The 20,915-nt window shown below is 51.5% G+C and overlaps 1 protein-coding gene across 1 annotated transcript; it reads left to right on the top strand.

The window, feature by feature from the left end:
* Positions 1-84: 84 nt before the first annotated feature.
* On the top strand, positions 85-18,026 carry LOC115830471 (interleukin-9 receptor-like). Its single transcript, XM_030808702.1, is given in 10 exon segments — positions 85-164; positions 622-714; positions 9,594-9,688; positions 11,413-11,587; positions 11,982-12,089; positions 12,205-12,376; positions 12,790-12,903; positions 13,583-13,788; positions 14,301-14,429; positions 17,649-18,026. Coding segments are annotated over 9 exon segments (1,101 nt in total). The 5' UTR covers positions 85-164; positions 622-649; the 3' UTR covers positions 17,686-18,026.
* Positions 18,027-20,915: the final 2,889 nt, after the last annotated feature.

Raw genomic sequence — 20,915 nt, 5'->3', positions numbered from 1 at the left:
CCGAAGGCCTGAAGGACCCCGCCGGGGCGCGGGCTGCCCAGCGCGGCGCCTGGCGGGAGGGCCGCAGGGAGTGCGCGTGCGGCCGAGTGCGGGACTGGGGCTCCCGGCTGTGGGTGTGGTACTGAGGCTCCAGTGGGAGCCGCCCGCCTAGAGGGAGTGGAGGGGTGAGCACGTCAGGGGTGGGGGGCACAGGTCAAGCTTTCACCAGTTTTTAATTCTTTGATGGGGTAAATTTGAGCAATTTTCTCGACTTGTCGACATTTGTTAGTAACTGAGCAGGAATTAGGAGAGGAACCTGGTCCTCTCCACACAGCTCAGCAGGTGCGCCGCCCATGTGCCTGTGGAGAAGAGAGGGTCCTGTGGGGCAGACAGGTGTGGACCAAGTAGCTGTGAAACTTCTTCTGAAGAAAACACACAAGGAGGAAGCGAGTGAGCTCGGTGGAGGAGGGGCGCTGCCCCAGGGGACGTCCCCGTGCATTGTGAACCCCGAATATCTGAGACGGTCTCAGTCAATTTAGACAGTTTATTTTGCCAAGGTTGAGGACGCACGCCCGTGACACAGCCTCAGGAGGTCTTGACATGTGCCAAAGGTGGGACACAGCTTGATTTTATACATTTTAGGGAGACAGGAGACATCAAAATATGTAAGATGAACGTTGGTTCCGTCGGGAAAGGCCGGACAACTCGAGGCAGGGAGGGGCTTCCAGGTCACAGGTAGGTGAGAGACAAACTGTTGTATTCTTTTGGGTTTCTGAATAGCCTCCCCAAAGGAGGCAATCACATATGCACCTATCTTAGTGAGCAGAGGGGTGACTCTGAATAGAAGGGGAGGCAGGTTTGCCCTAAGCAGTTCCCAGCTTTTTTCCCTTTAGCTTAGTGATTTTGGGGCCCCCAGATTCATTTTCCTTTCACAGGCTAGACAGCCTTAGGAACTGAAAGGTTCACGAGGCTGTAACGAAGAGTCGAGTTGCTCCAGGTGAGCCTGGGCCACAACAGCATGCAGGACCTGGGCGCCCACGAGGGGCTCCTGGGAGGGTTCGGGAAAGGGAGCTATGAACCCTACCTGAGATGGTTTCAGGTAATTTAGAAAGACGTGCACCCGTGACACAGCCTCAGGACGTCTTGACGACATGTGCCCAAGGTGGTCAGGGCACAGCTTGGTTTCAGGCAGACATGAGACATCAATCAATATATGTAAGAAGTACGTTGCTTCCATCCAGAAAGGTGGGGACAACTGGAAGCAGGGAGGGAGCTTCCAAGGTCACAGATACGTGACAGACAAATGTTGCATTGTTCTGAGTCTCTGATTAGCCTCTCCAAAGGAGGCAATCAGATGTGCACCTATCTTAGTGAGGAGATAGGTGACTTGGAATAGAATGGGAGGCAGGTTTGCCCTGAGCAGTTCCCAGCTTAACTTTTCCCTTTAGCTTAGTAATTTTGGGGCCCCAAGATTTTCCTTTCACAGAGCCTATGACTAGATTTGCATTTTTACATCCTGCGAGGAGGCTGCTACACATATGCAGAAGTCATGCTGGTGGCCTGGACACTGAAGGGAGAGAAGTGGATTTGAGAGACATTTAGGAGGTAAGATTGCCAGGACCTTGGTGATAGCTTGGATATGGAGGGTGGAGGAGGAGGGGTGTCAAGCAGATAATGCTCTTAGCTTACCACCTGGGATATTAGTGAGGGTGAGCAGGCTGTTTTTTCTTTGTTCGGCAGAACTTGGCTTTGCAGTGCAGTAGGGTGCCTCGAGCCGAAAGCCTGACTTCGTCAAATAGGCCAGACCCCACATGTGACTGCCAGGCCACTTTGAGGCTGAGAGAGATGGTTTTGTCTGGCCTCTGTCCTGCACGTGTTTACGGATGTCTTCTCTGTGTTGGCAGATTTGGGGGTCCACCAGATAGGATCCTGTGAAGAGACCTCAAAGGTCTTTAGTCCAATTTATAAAACATTTTTATGTTCATTATATCATTTCCAGAATCAAAGATGAATAAAATATACAGAGGTTTATTCAGTGAATAAGGCTGATGGTGCACCTGTGCTAGGCAGTGTTTTAGTTCGCTGAGACACGAAGGAGTTGAGACAATCCGTTACCTTAGAGTTTTGTGTCTGTAAGTCCTGCTGTTGAGAGCTGTGTGTGTTAAAATGTCTGATTTGGGCAGGTGAGATCTGGGCCTCTGTAAGGTTAGGTTAGGTTAGTCCAATTCTAGGACTGATGCGGAGGCCCTTGGAGCGACTTCAGAGGAGGAGTAGTGGGCTCTGTGGCTGTCTTGTTTTGGAGTGTAAATTGCAAATCCTCTGCAAACAAAAAGTTGGAAACAAGTAGTGTTTCAGCTTGAGTTTCTTGTAAACGGCTTGAAGTCATATAAACCAGAGCATGTATACCATAGGGCAATACGAGTGTCCCTCTATCACCCTTTCTCCCAGTGGCCTAGGTGGAGATTTAAACAGAATAATGTGTGCAGCCTCACTGTGTGAAAGTCCAGTGCTTTGAGCTTGGAGTGTCGTCAGGGAAGGGCCCCTGACTTGGAAGGCTGCTGCGTCTTGCTCTGTGACAGGAGGCACAACGTGGCCTTGGTCTTAAGAAGACCTTTGGTGCCCTAGCTCACTTTAGCCCTGATTAGCCTGATGTAGGCGCTGGGCCCTGGTCATGGAGGTGAGAATACACCCTGGGCTTCCACTGCATGGCTGGCACTGTGAGCATTCACGTGCCTATTTGGGGACTGATATGGAGTCCCGTGCCACATGCAGTGGTGCACACCTGGGAGCCAAGAGTCCCTGCTTCTACTGGAGAATCTGGACAGATGTAAAAGGTAAGAAAGGCTAGGGGTAGGAGTTAGCGTTAGGGTTAGGCTTGGGGTTGAGGTTGAGGTTATGCTTATGTTTAGGGTTAGGGTTAGGGGTTAGGGTTAGGGTAGGGTCAGGGTCAGGGTCAGGGTCACGGTAGGTTAGGGTCAGGGTTAGGGTTAGGGGTTAGGGGTTAGGGTTAGGGTCAGGGGTTAGTGTTAGGGATTAGGGTTAGGGGTTAGGGTTAGGGGTTAGGGTCAGGGTCAGGGTTAGGGGTTAGGTTTAGGGTTAGTTTTAGGGGTTAGGGTTAGGATTAGCATTAGGGGTTAGGGTTAGTGTTTAGGGTTAGGGTTTGGGTTAGGGCTAGGGTTTTGGTTAGGGCTAGGGTTTTGGTTAGGAGAATTGCTGGAACCTGGAAGGCGGATGTTGCAGTGAGCCGAGAGTGTGCCACTGATGTCCAGCCCTGGCGACAGTGGGAGATTCCGTCTCAAAAAAAAAAAAATTAAGTAATACCTACTTTTAACAGTCATGAGCAACATTTTTTTTTAATGCGCGTTACTTCTTCCTTTTTCTGATTGCTAGAGCCATGTCTCAAATGTAAACATCCTCATGCTTACTTCATGCATCTTCAGACTCGCTCTGCAGACAAGCTGATGACCAACTTCTACAAGTGCTGCAATTCTCAGGGTGGACACCGTTGTAGGGATTAGGACTAGGATGGCCCAGTTGCTTCAGTGTGTGCTTACCTTGTCCCTTGGGGTCGATGCTTAGCTGGCAGTGTGAATCGTGTATCCTGAGGGTCTTTGCTGGTGTAGTGGAAAGATAAACCTTTTGAGGTGAAGAGCCAGGGTGTCAGGAAATGTGGCCTATCTGCTAGTCAGAGTGGATGAAGTCATGAATGTTGGGGAGTTTTTCTGTATGGGTAGGAGACGGAGACCCATAACTAAGTATGTGCTGTTTAAAGTCCTGTTCTTTCATCTTCTACATTTATTGGCAGTTGATATTCCCTTACTCCCAATCAACACTATTTTTTTTTTTTTTTTGAGAGGAGTCTCGCTCTGTTGCCCAGGCTGGAGTGCAGTGGCGCGATCTCGGCTCACTGCAAGCTCCGCCTCATGGGTTCATGCTATTCTCCTGCCTCAGCCTCCCGAGTAGCTGGGACTACAGGTGCCCGCCACCACTCCTGGCTAATCTTTTTGTATTTTTAGTGGAGACTGGGTTTCACCATGTTAGCCAAGATGCTCTCGATCTGACCTCGTGATCCACCCGTCTCAGCCTCCCAAAGTGCTGGGATTACAGGCGTGAGCCACCGCATTCATCCTCAATCAACACTCTTAAATATTTGTACTGTTCGCAAAACTTAGTACATTAAATGTCTCTAAATATTTAACTGTTACTTGTAAACTTAATTTAGTATTTATTTTAATCAAAATTCTGAATATTTCATTAAAATGAAAGTTCTAATATTGCCTTCTCAGTGTTTTAAATAGCTTATTAGGTAGAAAGCAAACCCCAAATCACAGTAATCCCAAAATTGACTACATACTTAGATTTGAAGAGGCTATGAAAATCTTCATCACTGGTATTTCAACTTATTTCTTTACTCCTATTCTTATTCCCTTATTCATTTTTTGAACCTTCCCTGATTGCTTCCTAGGGTTGCATTAAATGTATAAGATTCTATTTTTTTTTTTTTTTTGAGACACAGTCTCGCTCTGCCGCCCAGGTTGGAGTGCAGTGGCATTCTCTCGGCTCACTGCGGCCTCTGCCTCCCGGGTTCAAGTGATTCTCTTGCCTCAGCCTCCCAAGCAGCTGGGACTACAGGCGCATGCCACCATGCCCAGCTACTTTTTTGTCTTTTTAGTAGAAACGGGGTTTCACCATGTTAGCCAGGCTGGTCTCAAACACCTGACCTCAGATGATCCACCTACCTTGGCTTCCGAAAGTGCTGGGATTACCGGCATGAGTCACCGCACCTGGCACTATGTTTTTATACTTTATACTTTCTGTGTTAATCATTCAACTCTCAGAAGAGAAAGGACACCTCAGACTACCTGGGTCTAGGTTATTGATAATTGATTCTTGGTCAAGGCCCCAGTCTTAATTGCTTTATAAATCAACCTCTCTCTCTCTCTCTCTCTCTCAAGGAGATGGGGTCTTGTTTATGTTGCCCAGGATGGCCTCAAACACCTGGGCTCAAGTGATCCTACCGCCTTGGCCTCTAAATAGCTGCCACCACTCCCCACTCCAAATCTTTTTTTTTTTTTTTTTTTTTTCTGAGACAGAGTTTTGCTCTGTTGCCCAGGCTGGAGTGCAGTGGCACGATCTTGGCTCACTGCAACCTCTGCCTCCCAAGTTCAAGCGATTCGCCTGCCTCAGCCTCCCGAGTAGCTGTGATTACAGGCATGCGCCACCATGCCCAGCAAATTATTTTATTTTTAGTAAAGACTGGGTTTCGCCATGTTGGCCAGGCTGGTCTCAGACTCCTGGCCTCAAGTGATCCTCCCACCTCAGCCTCCCCAAGTGCTGGGATTACAGGTGTGAGCCACCACGCCCGGCCTCCGAATCTTTTAATAGTGTATTCTTGCTTATGAAATTGTGGTACTTAAATTTCTGCTTTTGGCACAGTTTTTACTCTTTTGAGATTTGGTATCTTTCCCAGTAATGGTATAATCTTTACTTTTTCTTTCTTTCTTTCTTTCTTTTTTTTTTTTTTAAATGGAGTTTCGCTCTTGTTGCTCAGGCTGGAGTGCAATGGCACAATCTTGGCTCGCCACAACCTCCGCCTCCTAGGTTCAAGCGATTCTCCTGCCTCAGCTGCCCAAGTAGCTGGGATTACAGGCATGTGCCACCACACCTGACTAATTTTGTATTTCTAGTAGAGATGGGGTTTCTCCATGTTGGTCAGGCTGGTGTCGAATTCCCGACCTCTGGTGATACGCCCACCTTGGCCTCCCAAAGTGCTGGGATTATAGGCGTCAGCCTCTGCCCCCGGCCAATCTTTACATTTAATATGATTGTTTTCGTATTGTTTGAACATGTTAACCAGTTCCTGAGCCTATTATCTCTAATTGGCCCTAGTTCAGAATAGTTTGTTCTGGTTTCCCAAATATGACTTTATCATGTGGGCATTATCTGTAAGGTCTTCTGCTTATGCTGTTAGTTTTATTTCCTCAGGTGACAGTTCTTCTGTTCAATGTTGTTGTTGGAAGGCTGCATGGATCTGTGGTACACATCATGTACTCTGAAGCCAGTGTCCCTGACTGCACTTTAGCTATGAAACCCTGGTCAAGTTGCAGAACCTCTGCCCTCATTTCCTCGTCTATATAGTGGATATATTAATAACCTGTTTGAGGGGTTTACAAACTGTTTTCTTAAGGGTCCGAGGGTGAATAGTATAATTACTTACTTTTTAATTTTCTTTGAGACAGGGTCTGACTCTGTTGCCCAGGCTGGAGTGTAGTGGCATGATCTCAGCTTACTGCAGCCTGGACTTCCTGGGCTCAAGTGATCCTTCCACCTCAGCCTCCCTAGTGGCTGGGACTATAGGTGCACCCCATGGCCAGCTAATTTTTTTTTTTTTTTTTGTAGAGACAGGGTTTTGCCATGTTGCCCAGGCTGGCAACTTCCATATATTTTTTATAGGCAATTTTTAAAAAATTTTATACTACTTCTTTACTTTTTTTGAATTTAACCTCAGAATGTGATTATAGGCAAAATTCAAAACGTAATAATAATTGAGTTTAATTTTTGTAATGTGGGTCTATTACTGAGAAGAGTGGATGCCATTTTGCTTAATTGGGGTTCAAAGTTAATGTTGCCTGTCATTGAAATCAATTGCAAATGTGCATCTGTGAATGCTGGTTACGTGCAGGAGAGCAAATGAAGTATAACATTGACACCACTGAAAGAGTCAATAGATTCACCACTGATAATGGATTCAGATATTTCCCACAGAGGTCTTGCTGATGAATAATACAGTGAAGCAGGCATGGTGGCTCATGCCTGTAATCATAGCACTTTGGGAGGCCAAGGTGGGTGGATCACCTAAGGTCAGAGGTTCGAGACTAGCCTGGCCAACATGGCAAAACCTCATCTCTACTAAAAATACAAAAATTAGCTGGGCATAGTGGTGCATGCTTGTAATCCCAGCTACTCTGTGGGGGAAAGGAAGAGAGGTCAGACTGTTACTGTGTCTATCTAGAAAAAGGAAGACATAAGAAACTCCATTTTGATCTGTACTAAGAAAAATTCTTCTGCTTTGAAATGCTGTTAATCTGTAACCTTAGCCCCAACCCTGTGCTCACAGAAACATGTGCTGTATTGACTCAAGGTTTAGGGAATTTAGGGCTGTGCAGGATGTGCTTTGTTAAAAATGTGTTTGCAGGCAGTATGCTTGGTAAAAGACATTGCCATTCTCCATTCTCGATTAACCAGAGACACAGTGCACTGTGGAAAGCTGCAGGGACCTCTGCCCAAGAAAGCCTGGGTATTGTTCAGGTTTTCCCCCACTGAGACAGCCTGAGATACGGCCTTGTGGGAAGGGAAAGACCTTACAGTCCCCCAGCTCGACACCCGTAAAGGGTCTGTGCTGAGGAGGATTAGTGAAAGATGAAGGCTTCTTTGTAGTTGAGATAGGAAGACATCTGTCTTCTGCTCGTCCCTGGGAATGGAATGTCTCGGTGTAAAACCCAACCATACATTCTATTTACTGAGATAGGAGAAAACCGCCCTGTGGCTGGAGGTGAGACATGCTGGCGGCAATGCCGCTGTGCTCCTCTTTACTGCACTGAGATGTTTGTGTAGAGTTAAACATAAATCTGGCCTACGTGCACATGCACATCCAGGCACAGCACCTTTCCTTAAACTTATTTATGACACAGATTCCTTTGCTCACGTTTTCCTGCTGACCCTCTTCCCACCTTTACTGTATAGTCCTGCCACATCCCCCTCGCTGAGATGGTAAAGATAGTGATCAATAAATACTGGGGGACCTCAGAGACCAGCACCGGTGCAGGTCCTCACGTGCTGAGCGCCGGTCCCCTGGGCCCACCTTTCTTCCTCTATACTTTTGTCTTTGTGTCTTATTTCCTTTTCTCAGTCTCTCATCTCCACCTTGCAAGAAATACCGACAGGTGTGGAGGGGCAGGCCCCCTTCATTACTTGGGAGGCTGAGGCAGGAGAATCACTTGAATCCGGGAGGTGGAGGTTGCAGTGAGCCAAAACCATGCCACTGGACTCCAGTCTGGGCGATAGAGTGAGACTCTGTCCAAAAATAATAATAATGATGATGCAGTGAAAAACCATACACTTTAAGCACTTTGTGGTTTCACAATCTTCTTACATTTGTCCACCTAAGCTTGTTCCTGATCCACACACGCTTTTACCACTGCCAGTTTTAACACATATTAGTAGATTCCTGTTTTGCTGCATTAGTTTTCTCAACTTTGGGAATATTCTTGCTGCAGTTGTTGGTTTTCTTTTTGGAGACAGGGTCTCACTGTCACTCAGGTTGGAGTAAGCTGGTGTGATAATGGCTCACCACAACCTAAACCTGCCGGGCTCAGGTGGTCCTCCCACCTCAGCCTCCTGAGTAGCTGGGACTGCAGGCGTGGGCCCACCATGCCCGGCTAATGGAGGGGGAAGGGCTGAGGTTGTCTGAAGACCCTCCCGTGGGTGTGGCAGAGCCTGTGGTCTGAGGCAGGGGTCCAGCTGCAGAGCAGCCCACAGCTTCGCAGGGGCCAGGGAACCAGGGCAGGCAGGCCATGAGGCCCAGTGCTTTCTGGGCCAGGCCTTGATGCTGAGGCCATGGAATAGGTACGGTTCTGAGAAGGGACCAGAGTGACCATGGGCTGAAGGCTGTGTCCACAGACCCAATGCGGGAGAAGCTGTGCCAGGCAGTGATGTCAGCCAGGCTCCCCAGCAGGTCTAGGGATGTCAGGGGCAGTTCTGTCCCAGGTGGCAGACACTGCTTTCCCCTCCTGCTCTCACAACCGTCCTGTGACCGGGTGTTGTCTGAGCTGTGGTGAGGCCTCCCTGGTGACAACCAGGAGCAGGGAGCATGTGGGTGGGGGGTGTGTACACCTGCCCTGGCTGCCTGGCCCTGTGGTCAAGGATGGGGAAAGGCAGGTCTGCCTGTAGCTCCACCCCATTTATAAAGCACTGTGCTGCCTTCTGCTGGGGCATGTGCTGAGGGTGACTTGCAGGCGCTGCCCTCGGGAAGTTCACAGGCTTGTGTAGAAGCTGGTGGGAATGTGCTAAGAACAGAGGTGTCAGGAGCCAGATGCTGGACAGGTCCCAGGTCTCTGAGCCTCAGTTTCTTCATCTGTAGGAGGGTGGTAACCCTGCCCTGCTCAGCTTACCAGGTACAGCTGTGAGTTTTCAGTGCAGAGGAAAAGCAGAGACCTTCCCCTCAGATGGCCATATTGCCTTGTTGCTGTACCCAACTCTCCAGTGCTCCCCAGGGTGTGTCCTGGCCTCCTTTGCAGCTCTCAGGTGTCACATATGGGTCCTGCCCTACCATCCCTTCTCCCTGTCTAGAAATGAGGCCTGCTGAGCTTGGAGCCACCCACTCCCTGCTCTCAAGCCATCTGCTCCTGGGTTAGCTTGTGGCTGGCCTGGCCTGATTCTACACCGATGTGGGTGTTTCTCCACTGTTAGGACAGCGGTTGTCCATTCTGGGGCCTGGGCCAGCTCTCAGCTGTGGCTGTTGTGCCTGTGCTTCCCCAGGTCCTGGTGGTCACTCCACCCTGCCCTCACATATCCCAAGAGCAGGCTGACTGTCTTCCCCATTCCTACCTTTCCAGTACCTGCTGCAAGAAGGGACAGACACTGCTGCAGAGAACTTGCCATGGTGTTTCATGCTGCGGCTGGTGGTTCCAGGCTGCAAGCTCCATTCTAGAAAGGGTGAGGATTCCTGATCATCGGTCTTAACAGGGGACTGTCCTATGGGTACCTGGATACGCTATCGGGAGTGGGGCAGAGTGGGGTTAGAGTAGTGCCTGATGCCTGTTGAGGGTGTGCGGGTTCCTTAAGAGTGTGCACCCTGCGTGTATGTCTGGTTTTTTTTTCCTTAAGAGTGTAGCCTGCGTGTATGTCTGGTTTTTTTTCTTCTCCTTATCACTAATCAGCCTTTTGTAACCAGGCTGGCCCTGCTTCCTGCCTACGGGCTGTGGGTGTATCATCTGGAGCTGCAAATGGGGTGATGGGGCATCAGTAGCCTTCTCACACCCAAGAACTTCCTGACCCCCAGTGCCTCATCTCCAGCCAACCTCTGGCGCCCCCAGAGATCCTGGGACCCAGGCCTCACACTCCAGCAGGGGGGCTCTTCGTCCTTCTGGTGGTGCTGTCCTTTGGAGGTACCTTCGAACAGGAGTGCAACAGATAGAATTCAGGAAGTGCCATCTGTTGCATGGATACCCTGCTGCCACCCTTGTCCACCTTCCTGGGGCAGATCCTGGGATGGGTCTTTATGTAAGAACACAAAAGGGAGAAAGAATGCATAGAGGCCAGGCACGTTGGCTCATGCCTGTAATCCCAGCACTTTGGAAGGCCGAGGTGGGTGGATCACTTGAGGTCAGGAGTTCAAGACCAGTCTGGCCAACACGGTGAAACTGCCTCTACTAAAAATACAAAAAAATTAGCTGGGTGTGGCGGCGGGCACGTGTAATCCCAGCTACTTGGGAGGCTGAGGCAGGAGAATCGCTCGAACCCAGGAGTTGGAGGTTGCAGTGAGCCGAGATCACACCACTGCACTCCAGCCTGGGCGACAGAGGGAGACTCCATCTCAAAAATAAATAAATAAATAATTAATTAAATAAATGCGGCCGGGCACGGTGGCTCACCCTTGTAATCCTAGCACTTTGGGAGGCCGAGGCGGGCGGATCATGAGGTCAGGAGATCGAGACCACGGTGAAACCCTGTCTCTACTAAAAATACAAAAAAATTAGCCAGGCGTGGTGGCAGGCGCCTGTAGTCCCAAGCTACTCGGAGAGGCTGAGGCAGGAGAATGGCATGAACCCGGGAGGCGGAGTTTGCAGTGAGCCGAGATCGCGCCACTGCACTCCAGGCGGGGTGACAGAGCGAGACTCCGTCTCAAAAAAAAAAAATAAATAAATAAATAAATGCATAGAGGTTGTCTATGTGACCCTGGGCAAGTGATTTCTCCTCCTTCCCTTCTTGGGACTCAGCTCCTTGCCTGTGAATGGAGACAGTGCTTCTCCCTTACAGAGCTGTTGTGAGAATTAAAGTAGAAAATGCACTTGTGGTGGTTGTTGGTAGTGACTGGTTCCCCCAATCCCGATTCCCCTGCAGGATGGGGCCTGGGCCCAGGGACAGGGGATGGGCTGGCAGAGGATGCCTGTCCCAGAGAGGAGCTTTCTTGGCAGACGTGGAGATCTAGCTGAGTCAGAGTCCAGGATCTAAGTTGGAGGGTGCATCTTACAGCCTGCAATCATGAGTCTCTGGCAGGGTCAAGCGGCCTTTCTGAGCTTTAGTTCCTTATCAGTAAACCCTGGGCAGTGGTGCCCAGCGTCTTTCACAAGACACCGTGTGAGTGCAGATGGAGACCCACTGAGCACTCTGCTGGGGAGCAATTCATGGCGAGCATCCAGAGAGGGATGGCTCGCACGGGGCCCTCAGAGCAGTCCCTTGCAGGCTGGAGCTTGGAGAGTGAGGCCCTGAGGCGAGACATGGGCACCTGGCTCCTGGCCTGCACCTGTGTCTGCACCTGTGTCTGCACCTGTGTCTGCTCGGGAGTCTCTGTCTCAGGGGATGGACGAGGTGAGGGCTGGGCACTCGTGTCTGTATGAGGTGGGTGGAGAACTAGGGTATGTTTGGGGGACTGGGTTGTCCGATGCCGAGCCCTAGGGAAAGGTTTGGCCCAAACCGTGCTGGGGCATGTCCTCTAGGGGTCAGCCTTAACCTCTGTCTCTAGTCTCCCTTCCTTTACCTCCCTACCTCCGGTCCCTGGATCAACCCTTCCTTCACCCTCTTGACACCTCTCTGGTTCTGACCTGCCCATGTGGGTCAGAGCCCATCACTTCCCAGGCCTCCCAGTGCTTCCCTGGACAGATTCTGGGATCATTCACTAGTGACTGCCCTGCTAAGATGTCAGCTGTCGGATCCCCCCAACCCCCCAACTCAGCTCTCTTCTGAAGCACTCACTGTGGGCTCCCAGCCATCACTGTCTCCAGGGCAAGGGCTGGAACCTTCACCTGCCTCACCAACATTCTCAGGATTGATTGCCACTGGTGTGCCCCAGAGCTGGGCCAGGGCTTCAGCCATTGGCTCCCCTTCATCAGGTGAGGGTGGAGGGCCATGCCTACCTGGACAGGGATGAGGGTGAGGATTGCAGCAGCTGCACCAGGATAGTGTAGCAGCCCCGTGGTGCTGACACATGCCCTTTTCAGCAACCAGGCTCCTGGTGGCACACAGAAGTGCATCTGGCAGGGCAGTGAGTGCACCATAGTGCTGCCGCCCAAGGCAGTGCTCGTGCCATCCGACAATTTCATCACCACTTTCTACCACCACGTGTCCGGGAGGGATCAGGTCAGCCTGGTGGACCTGTAGTACCTGCCCTGGCGACACGGTGAACAGCAGCTATAGGCCTGGGGCAGGGCCCCTTGGCAAGAACATCCTGGCTGCCTGGGGGCTGGGAGAAAGGCCCTGCAGCCTATGACCCCTGTGGCCCAGTAAGTGTTCTCAGTCCCTGCCAAGTGAGATCCAGGCCTGGGGACAGGCTTGGCCCCTGGGAAGGGAGGGTCCACGTGGTTACTGCAGGGGCCAGAGGAAGTCACTGCTGTCCTGTCCCGCCTGGGGCTTTTCTGGACCAGTCTCCCAGTGAGGTGTCTGGTCTGAGAGGGTCTCGACCATGCCCCTTGTGAATCTTTCAGATCCCCAGTCTTGGGTGTGCTGACTGACACACCCAGACCCATGGGGCTTCAGCCTTACATGGATTCTCTCTGTTCCGGTGAGGCTGGACCCACTCTCTGACTTGCAGAGCACGTCAGCTCTGGCCACTGCATCCTGACCTGGAGACTCAGTCCTGCCTTGGAGTCAATGACCACACTTCTCAGCTATGAGCTGGCCTTCAAGAGGCAGGAAGAGGCCTGGGAGGTAACACTTTGGCTGGCTTCTCTCCTGGGGGCCTCTCTCCTGGGAGCAGCAGTCCAGGGCAGACTCCCCACTCTAAATAAGGCGAGGTCAACTTGGAGTGATGAGGAGGGGAGGAACTGGAGCCAGGTGTGTGTGTGCACACACACACACATGCTGACATGGACATGTGTGTGCTTCATGTGTGTGTATGTGAGTAGAGTGTGCTTGTGTCTCTGAGTGTGTGCACATAAGTGTAAGTGTGCATGTGTTTGTGTGTGCACATACAAGTGTGCCCATGTTTGTGTTAGTAAGTGTACATAGGAGTGTGTCTGTGCCTTGTGTTTGTATGTGTGAGTGTGCACATAGGCATGCCTATGTGTATGAGTGTGTATGTGAGTGTGTTTCTGTGCACACACTTGTGTATATGGGTGTGCATGCAAGCGTGATGAGTGTGAAAGTGTGCCCGTAGACATGTTTGCCTGTGTGTGCATATGTGTATTTGTGGGCAAATGCAGCTGTATCTGTGTGTGAGTGTGAGTGCGCCTTCTCTCTGTGTGTGCACGTGAACGTGGTGAGTGTGCCTGTGTGAACACAGGTGCGTTCGTGTGTGTGTTATGTGAGCGTGTGCATGTGTGTATTCTCAAGGGCTGAGGGACCCAGCCCCACCTTCAGCACCTGCCAACTGTCCCCACCCCCACAGCGGGCCCAGCACAGGGATCACATTGTTGGGGTGACCTGGCTCATACTGGAAGCCTTTGAGCTGGACCCTGGCTTTATCCTTGAGGCCAGGCTGCGTGTCCGGATGGCCACACTGGAGGCTGACGTGACACAGGAAGAGCGTTACACAGGCCAGTGGAGCAAGTGGAGCCAGCCTGTGTGCTTCCAGGCTCCCCAGAGACAAGGTGGGTGTTGCTATGGCTGTTGCACTTCCAGAGTCTGGGCTGGGTGTCCCCCGCACCCTTTCAGCCTCCTGGAAGCCCCTCCCTGAGGCAGCCATGCCCCAGTTGACCCCCTTCCTCGGAAGGTCCGAGGTCTGTAGGGAGGACACAAACACCTGCCAACTCTGGGGCTTCCTGGGAACCCATAGTCAGTGGCTCCTGTTAGCAGTGAGGGTGGCAGGGCTGCACACTAGGGCTGGTGCTACTGCCTGAAGGCTGGACATGACCTCAGTGTCCTTAATGAGGGCTGGGCTGACTCTTGCACACTGCAGTGCTGAGACAGCCCACGGACCTTATGACCCACTGTGTGGCAGATGGGAAGAGTGAGGCCCAGGAGCATGGCTCACACAAGGTCCTTCAGCAGGTGACACAAACCTCCAAGGCCTATCACAAACCTTCCACTTTGGCCCAGGGCACTAAAGGGTGCACTTTTGCCAGGTGGGTTTTGGGGGAGCCTCCTGGCACTGAGGCTGCTCACAGCCCTGGGCCCTTCCTGCCCACGGGCCCTCTGATCCCACCCTGGGGGCGGCCAGGCAACACCTTTGTCGCTGTGTCCATCTTTCTCCTGCTGACTGGCCTGACCTACCTCCTGTTCAAGCTGTCACCCAGGTAGGTAGCTGTGTGTGTGTGTGTGTGTACGTGTGAGTGGGTAATGGTGTACATGTGTTAGTGTGTGTGTGCAGATGTGTCACTGTGGGCATGTGAGTGTGTGGTGGGTGGGCCGTCAAGGGCCACCCTTGTCTGGTTCCTCCCCTCCCCTCTCCACTGCCTGGTCCTGGATGGGGTGGGCTTTTCAAGTCTCTGCTCTGGGCCAGTAGAGAGTTGTCAAGTTGCCAGGGGAGAGAAGGGAAGGGGGATCTGAGGCAGAGGTTGAAGATAAGGGCAGCTTGGTCCCGACCAGACCCAGAGTCACCGAGATCAAGAGCCCGGGGTCCTAGTCTCCTGCCTCTGGAGGAGCTTGGTTTGTTCATTTGTTCACATGTTCTACGAAAGGACAGTTGGGGCATCTGGTGTGCTCAGGATCCTGTTCTCACCCTGGCAGATGCCTTAGAGAACAAGATGGACAAGGGCCCGCCTTAAATAAACCGTCACGCCTCATGCATCACATGTCAGGTTACAAGAGGGGATGCAGGGGCCATGTCAGGCCGCAGATGTGAGGAAGAGGATGTGGGGAGAGAGGTGTTGGGAGGGGTTAAGCAGGAGGGTGCTTGGCTTCTCCTTGGAGCAAAGGAAAGTATGAAACTGTGTAACACGGCCTAATTTATGTTTTGAGGAATGGATTGCTGGGAAAAGGGGACATGGGGGACCTGCTGGGGGCCAGTGGGGGCCAGTGGGGTGCCCACAGGGAGATGATTTGGCATGAGCCAGTGAAAGAACTGGAGATAGAGCAAAGCAGAGGGAATTGCAGGGTCTTAGGAGGAGAAATAGAGGGGACGTGTGGCTGGATGAGATATGAGTGGTGACCCCTGAGGTGGGGAAATGGGGCACAGCCTTGTGGAAAGGTTGGCGAGGTCTCTTTGCACCTGTTGGGTTGGAGCCCCAGGTGACATCCTTATGAGAGGGTCAGGGGATCCTTGGCAGCAAGTCAGGTGCTCAGGGAGACACTGGGTGGGGTGGGAGCCACAGATGTGCTGATGGCAAAGACAGAGTTCCTGGAGGTGCGGCTCCCTCTGTGGGCTGAGGATCTAGCTGGTAACTCCCCGTTCTGAACCCGCCATCGCAGCTCCCGCTGTAAAGGACGCGCGCCTCAGTATAAGTCAGTTCTATGCGGCCGTTAGGCAAGGAGGCCCAGTTGGGTCCTGCCCTGAGAGTGGGTTGGGATGTGATGAGATGGGAGAGAGGCAGTGGCAGCGACGAGCTGGGCGGGCCTCCTGCTGATGGAAGGAAGCTCAGCCAGCCTCTGCAGTGACCTCAGGCCACCTGGGTCCCCATAGGCCTCTGACTGGCCTCTCCTGACCTCAGCGTGAAGAGAACCTTCTACTAGAACATGCCGTCTCCAGCGGTGTTCTTCCAGCCCCTCTGCGGTGTGCACAATGGGAACTTCCAGGTGTGTGCAGAGACCACGGCAGGGCGTCGGGGGCAGGGGGTGCCCAGAGCTCTGGCCTGCCCGAGATGTTGGCTTTCATGAGGGTTGGCGGCCAGTATGGGAGCCTTGTCAGTGCTTGGAGCCTTTTTTGTATATTCAGTGTATTTCAATTTATACGCTGTGTCTCAAGTGGGGGAAAACTAGCTTTATTCTCCATTACTGATTTCTTTTTGTTCTCATGTCTCCAGTTCCACTGTTGATGGAAAAACGTAAATTTCTCATGACTTATTTCTGTCCCCTCTGGTTTGCAGCTGTCTGCATGCACCATGTGCCTCACCTCCTCCTTCTGCGAAGGTGTCTGTCCTGTGGCCGTGGGGAAGGGTCTGTGGTGTGTGCGCTGCCCTTGGGGCTCTCACTGCCTCTGGGCTCCTGCTCTGCCTGGTCCCCTGGTCCCCTGGTCCCCACAGATCGCATGCTGGCACCACAGCTGTGGAGTGGGCTCTGCAATTCCCCCTCTGTGGCCCTGTTGGGCCCCCACAGCCCAGGAAACAGTGAGCAACTTGGGAGTTGCATCAGCCCCTCCCCTCCCTGCTTGGCTGGCGGTTCATGCCCCCTGGGTGGGAGGACGAGGAGAGGAGGGGCTCCAGTGAGTGGTCTCTGGTTTTTCCCCTCTGACTCCTCACTTTGGGCAAAGGACAAGAAGCAGTGAGAGCCCCTCCCTGGGTTCTGGGCCAAGCTGACCCCTCTTCTCCAGGATCTTCCCTCCCTGCACCCTGGGGCATCCCTGGGCCCTGTGTGGCAAGGATGTCCCTTCCACACCGCGGCTCCAACTTGCTATGCAGAAAAATCCTTTTTTCTCTCAATGAGGAGCCTAGTTTTCAAGATTTTTGTCCAAATGTTCAATTTGAACCATAAACCGGGCACCTGGCTCTTGGCAGAGTCTCCCCCTTTCCCCAAGGTGGTAGGTGTGACCATCAAGAGCCTGGGCAGCCGAGTACAAGGCTGAGCAGGGCACAGATCGTGATTGTCCCCTGGACTGTCATCCTGTTGCAGGCACCAGCCCTTCCCTAGAGAATCAGGGCACCTGCCAGGGGTTATTTAGACCCTTGGGTGGGGATCTGGTGTCGTAGGTTTGTCTCCAGGGAGCAGTGCAGTGACGGAGGGTGTGTTGTGTGTTTAGGGAGCAGTGCAGTGACGGGGGTGTGTTGTGTGTTTAGGGAGCAGTGCAGTGACGGAGGGTGTGTTGTGTGTTGTGCACAGGATGGAGGTTCCTGGTCTCACCAAGGGAACAGTTTCCTTTAGGAGGTGGGGGCCTCCTGTGGCCCCATGGAAGGATCCAGGTCTGCTAGCCTTAGCCCAGTGCTTTGAAAGTCACCAGTCCTGACAGCGACTCGTGTGTGTGTGTGTGTGTGTGTGTGTGTGTGTGTTTATGTGTGGTGGGAATGCCCAGTCTCTGCAGCTGCTGAAAGGCCTTGAGGCACATGCTGTCAGGAGTTGGCTCTGTCCTGGGCAGATATCACCATCTGTACCTTGGTTCAGGCTACCGTGAGCACCAGGCCCTGTGCTGGTGGAGTGGTGAGGAGCCTGAAGGGACTCAGGGTCCCATGATGAGGATGGGCTGGCACATGGAGGAAAGACAGAATGTCCAAAACACAGGTACTGCTTGGCCTCTGGGTGTGGACCTCAGGAGGGCTTCCTGGAGGAGGTGGGATGCTGGGCTTGCCAGAAAGGAGGCAGCTGCTCCCCGGATGAGTTCTGAACATGCTATCTGAGCCCTTCCCTCCTCCTGCACTCTGTTCCAGACTTGGATGGGGGCCCACAGGGCTGGTGTGCTGCTGAGCCAGGACTGTGCTGGCACCCGACGAGGAGCCTTGGAGCCCTGCATCCAGGAGGCCACTGCACTGCTCACCTGTGGCCCAGCGGGTCCTTGGAAATCTGTGGTCCTGGAGGAGGAGCAGGAAGGCACTGGGACCTGAGCTCAGAACATGTGCTGCCAGCAGGGTGTACGGAGTGGAGGGCACAGCCACTTGCCTATCGGCCACAGGAGGACTGGGCCCCCACGTCCCCACCAGGGCACGTTACTCCCTTCCGTCCTCAGCAAGGCTCGGTCCTGGATGTTCTTGGCCCCTGACTTGCCAGATGCATCATGTCCATTTTGGGAAAATGGACTGAAGTCTCCGGAGCCCTTGTCTGGGACTGAACCTCCTGAGAATGGGCCCCAGCAGAGATCGGAGGGCCTGTCTGGATGGAGGCTCAGGGGCAGCTTCAGGAAGGAAGGATCCCTCCGCTCAGTGCCTGTAGGGAGGAACCTCTACCCTCCACATCCTGCCCACAGGTTCCTCCTTCCGCTGTCCCTTTTCTTTCTCCCTGGCCTCTCTGAGAAGAGGTGGGTGGTTTCTCAGCTGTTCCAACATCATCCCCTTAAAGGGCCAGCCTGGGCCCAGTGGACACAGGTAAGGCACCATGACCACCTGCTGTGACCTCTCTGTGCCTTCCTGAGCCACCTTTCTAGAGATTAAAAGGGGCTTCATGCCTGTTCCAAAGTGCTGATGGCTGGGAAGAGGGGCCAGAGGAGGAGTGAGGGGCGAGGTTTGGCCAGTCCCAGGCTTTCTGGGCTCTAGGCACAGCGCGGTGGATGCTCAATGACAGTTTCGGGGACAGCAGGGTGGAGGCTCAGGGACAGTTCCTGGGAGGCCAGAGCCCTCATTCCTCCTTGTCCTCATCCTCCCACTTGCTCCTGGAAACTGAGAGCTGAGGCTGGAACTCCCAGACAGTCAGTGCTGGAAGTGACCATCCAGCAGTGATGGTGGCCTGTGAAGGGTTCTGCTTCTGTCCTCAGCCTCTCATGGGGTGGGCTTGGGGGAGAGCTGTGGTCTAGAGAGAGTGGTAGATGGAGCAGAACGTGCCTGCATTTGTTTCCTGGGGCTGCCGTAACAAAGTGCCACAAAATGGGTAGCTTAGGACCACAGAGATTTGTTGTCTCAGTTCTGAAGTCCAGAAGTTGGAAATAAAGATGTTGTCAGTGTTCCCGACTACATGTTCTTAGGCTCCCATGAAACAGAAGTTGATACAAGGCCAAGCAGGTTTCCCAGACAAGGCTTTATTAAGTCTTATGCCCCTAAAGGTTGGGCAGAAGAGAGACATATTAAGTCTTATGCCCTAAAGGTTGGCCAGGAGGAAGGATTCTTGGCTGGCTCCCCAAGGGGAGTGCATTGTGGTGTCTTAAGGAGGGTGACATGCATAATTTATGAGTTAGGTGAGTGTTGTTACACCTACAGGGTGGAGTGAAGGGTGCTCAGATGCAGTAAAGAATTGTGCTAACACATACGTTGCGTGATCAGAAAATAGCAGATAAGCCTATACCTCGGTGGGGACTTTAGTATTATAATGAGGCCACAGGTAAGGATCAGTCTTTCTGGCCTCGTGCACAAGTGGGTGATAGAGTCAACTCCCTTGAGTAGGACTTACAGCCAGATGCTGCTTATCTTAGTTTATTTCAGACAGTTGGCAAGGTGTAGCCAGCGAGTATGGCACCTGGAGGGTGGTGCTGCAAGGTCTGGTGGTCAGTGGGCACGTATGGAACAACACGTTAGTGGGGGTGGGCCGAGTCCCATTTCCACTCTCTCTCAGCAGGGCTATGCTCCCTCTGAAGGCACTAGGGAAGGATCCATTTTGGGCCTGTCTTCAGCTTCTGTTAGTTTCTTGGCTTGTGACAGCAAAACTCCATTTTCTTTTTAAGATGGCGTCTTGGTCTGTCGCCCAGGCTGAAGTGCAGTGGTGTGATCTCAGCTCTCTGCAACCTCTGCCGCCTCGGTTCAAGTGATTCTTCTGCCTCCACCTCCCAAGTAGCGGGGATTACAGGCGCGAGCCACCATGCCCAGCTAATTTTTGTATTTTTAGTAGATACAGGATTTTGCCATGTTGGCCAGGCTGGTCTTAAATTCCTGGCCTCAAGTGATTGCCTGCCTCCCCTTCCCGAAGTGCTGAGATTACAGACATGAGCCACTGCACCCGGGCGTGTCATCTGTATATCTTTTTTGGTGAGGTGTCTATCTTTTAATTGGGTTGTTTTTGTTATTAGAATTTGTTTGTATATTTTGCACACAAGTCTTATTCAGGTTTGTTTTTTAAATATTTTCTCTCAGTCCGTGGCTTGTTTTTTGATTCTCTTAACAGGATATTTCACAGAGTAGTCATTTTAAATTTTAATAAAGTCCACATTATCATTTTTTTATTTTATGAACTGGCTTTTGGTATTGTATCTAAAGACTCATCACCAATCCAAAGTCATCTGGATTTTGTTCTATAACTTTTACAATTTTATATTTGAAAATTTAAGTCTACAGACTATCTTGAGTGATTTTTTAGGGGTGAGCTATGAAGTTTGTATCTACGTTCATTTTTTTCCCTATGGTTTCCGATTGTTCTGTCACCATCTGTGGAACAGACTTTGCTTTCCCCATTGAATATTTTTGCCCCATTGAATATTTTTGCCCCTTTGAGAAAAGCAGCTGACTATATTTATTTGGGTCTTTTGCGTTCTGTATTCTATTCTGTTTATCTATTTGTCCATTCCTTCACCAATATCACTCTCTTCATTACTTTAGCTTTGTGGTAAAGCTAACAGTAATGAGTGTACTGCTCCTAAAGAAGGGGTATCTGCATTTATTTATATATTTTTTATTCTTCCCAACCATGATCCAAGGTTTTCTGAATGCGTATTTAGATGTATTGTGTTACATTTATACTTAATAAATTCAATTTTGGGGGTGCTATTATAAATGGTATTTTTTTTAAATTTCAAGTTCAAATTATTCCTATACATTATTGCTGATAGAAAGAAAGGCACTGCATGGTGGCTCATGCATGTAATCCTAGCACTTTGGGAGGCTGAGTTGGGAGGATCACTTGAGCTTGGGAGTTCCAGACCAGCCTGGGCAATATAGTGAGACCCACCCTCCCAATAAAAAATACAATAAAATAAAATAATTAAAATAAATAAATAAATAAATAAATAAATAAATAAATAAATAAAAGAAAATCAGGTCGGGCTGGGCACGGTGGTTCAC

The sequence above is a fragment of the Nomascus leucogenys genome, unplaced genomic scaffold (assembly GCF_006542625.1).
Source record: "Nomascus leucogenys isolate Asia unplaced genomic scaffold, Asia_NLE_v1 000381F_48397_qpd_obj, whole genome shotgun sequence".
NCBI classification, from domain to species: Eukaryota; Metazoa; Chordata; class Mammalia; order Primates; family Hylobatidae; genus Nomascus; species Nomascus leucogenys.
The sequence above is the reverse complement of the archived record's forward strand: the minus strand, read 5'-3'. Positions and strand labels throughout refer to the sequence as shown.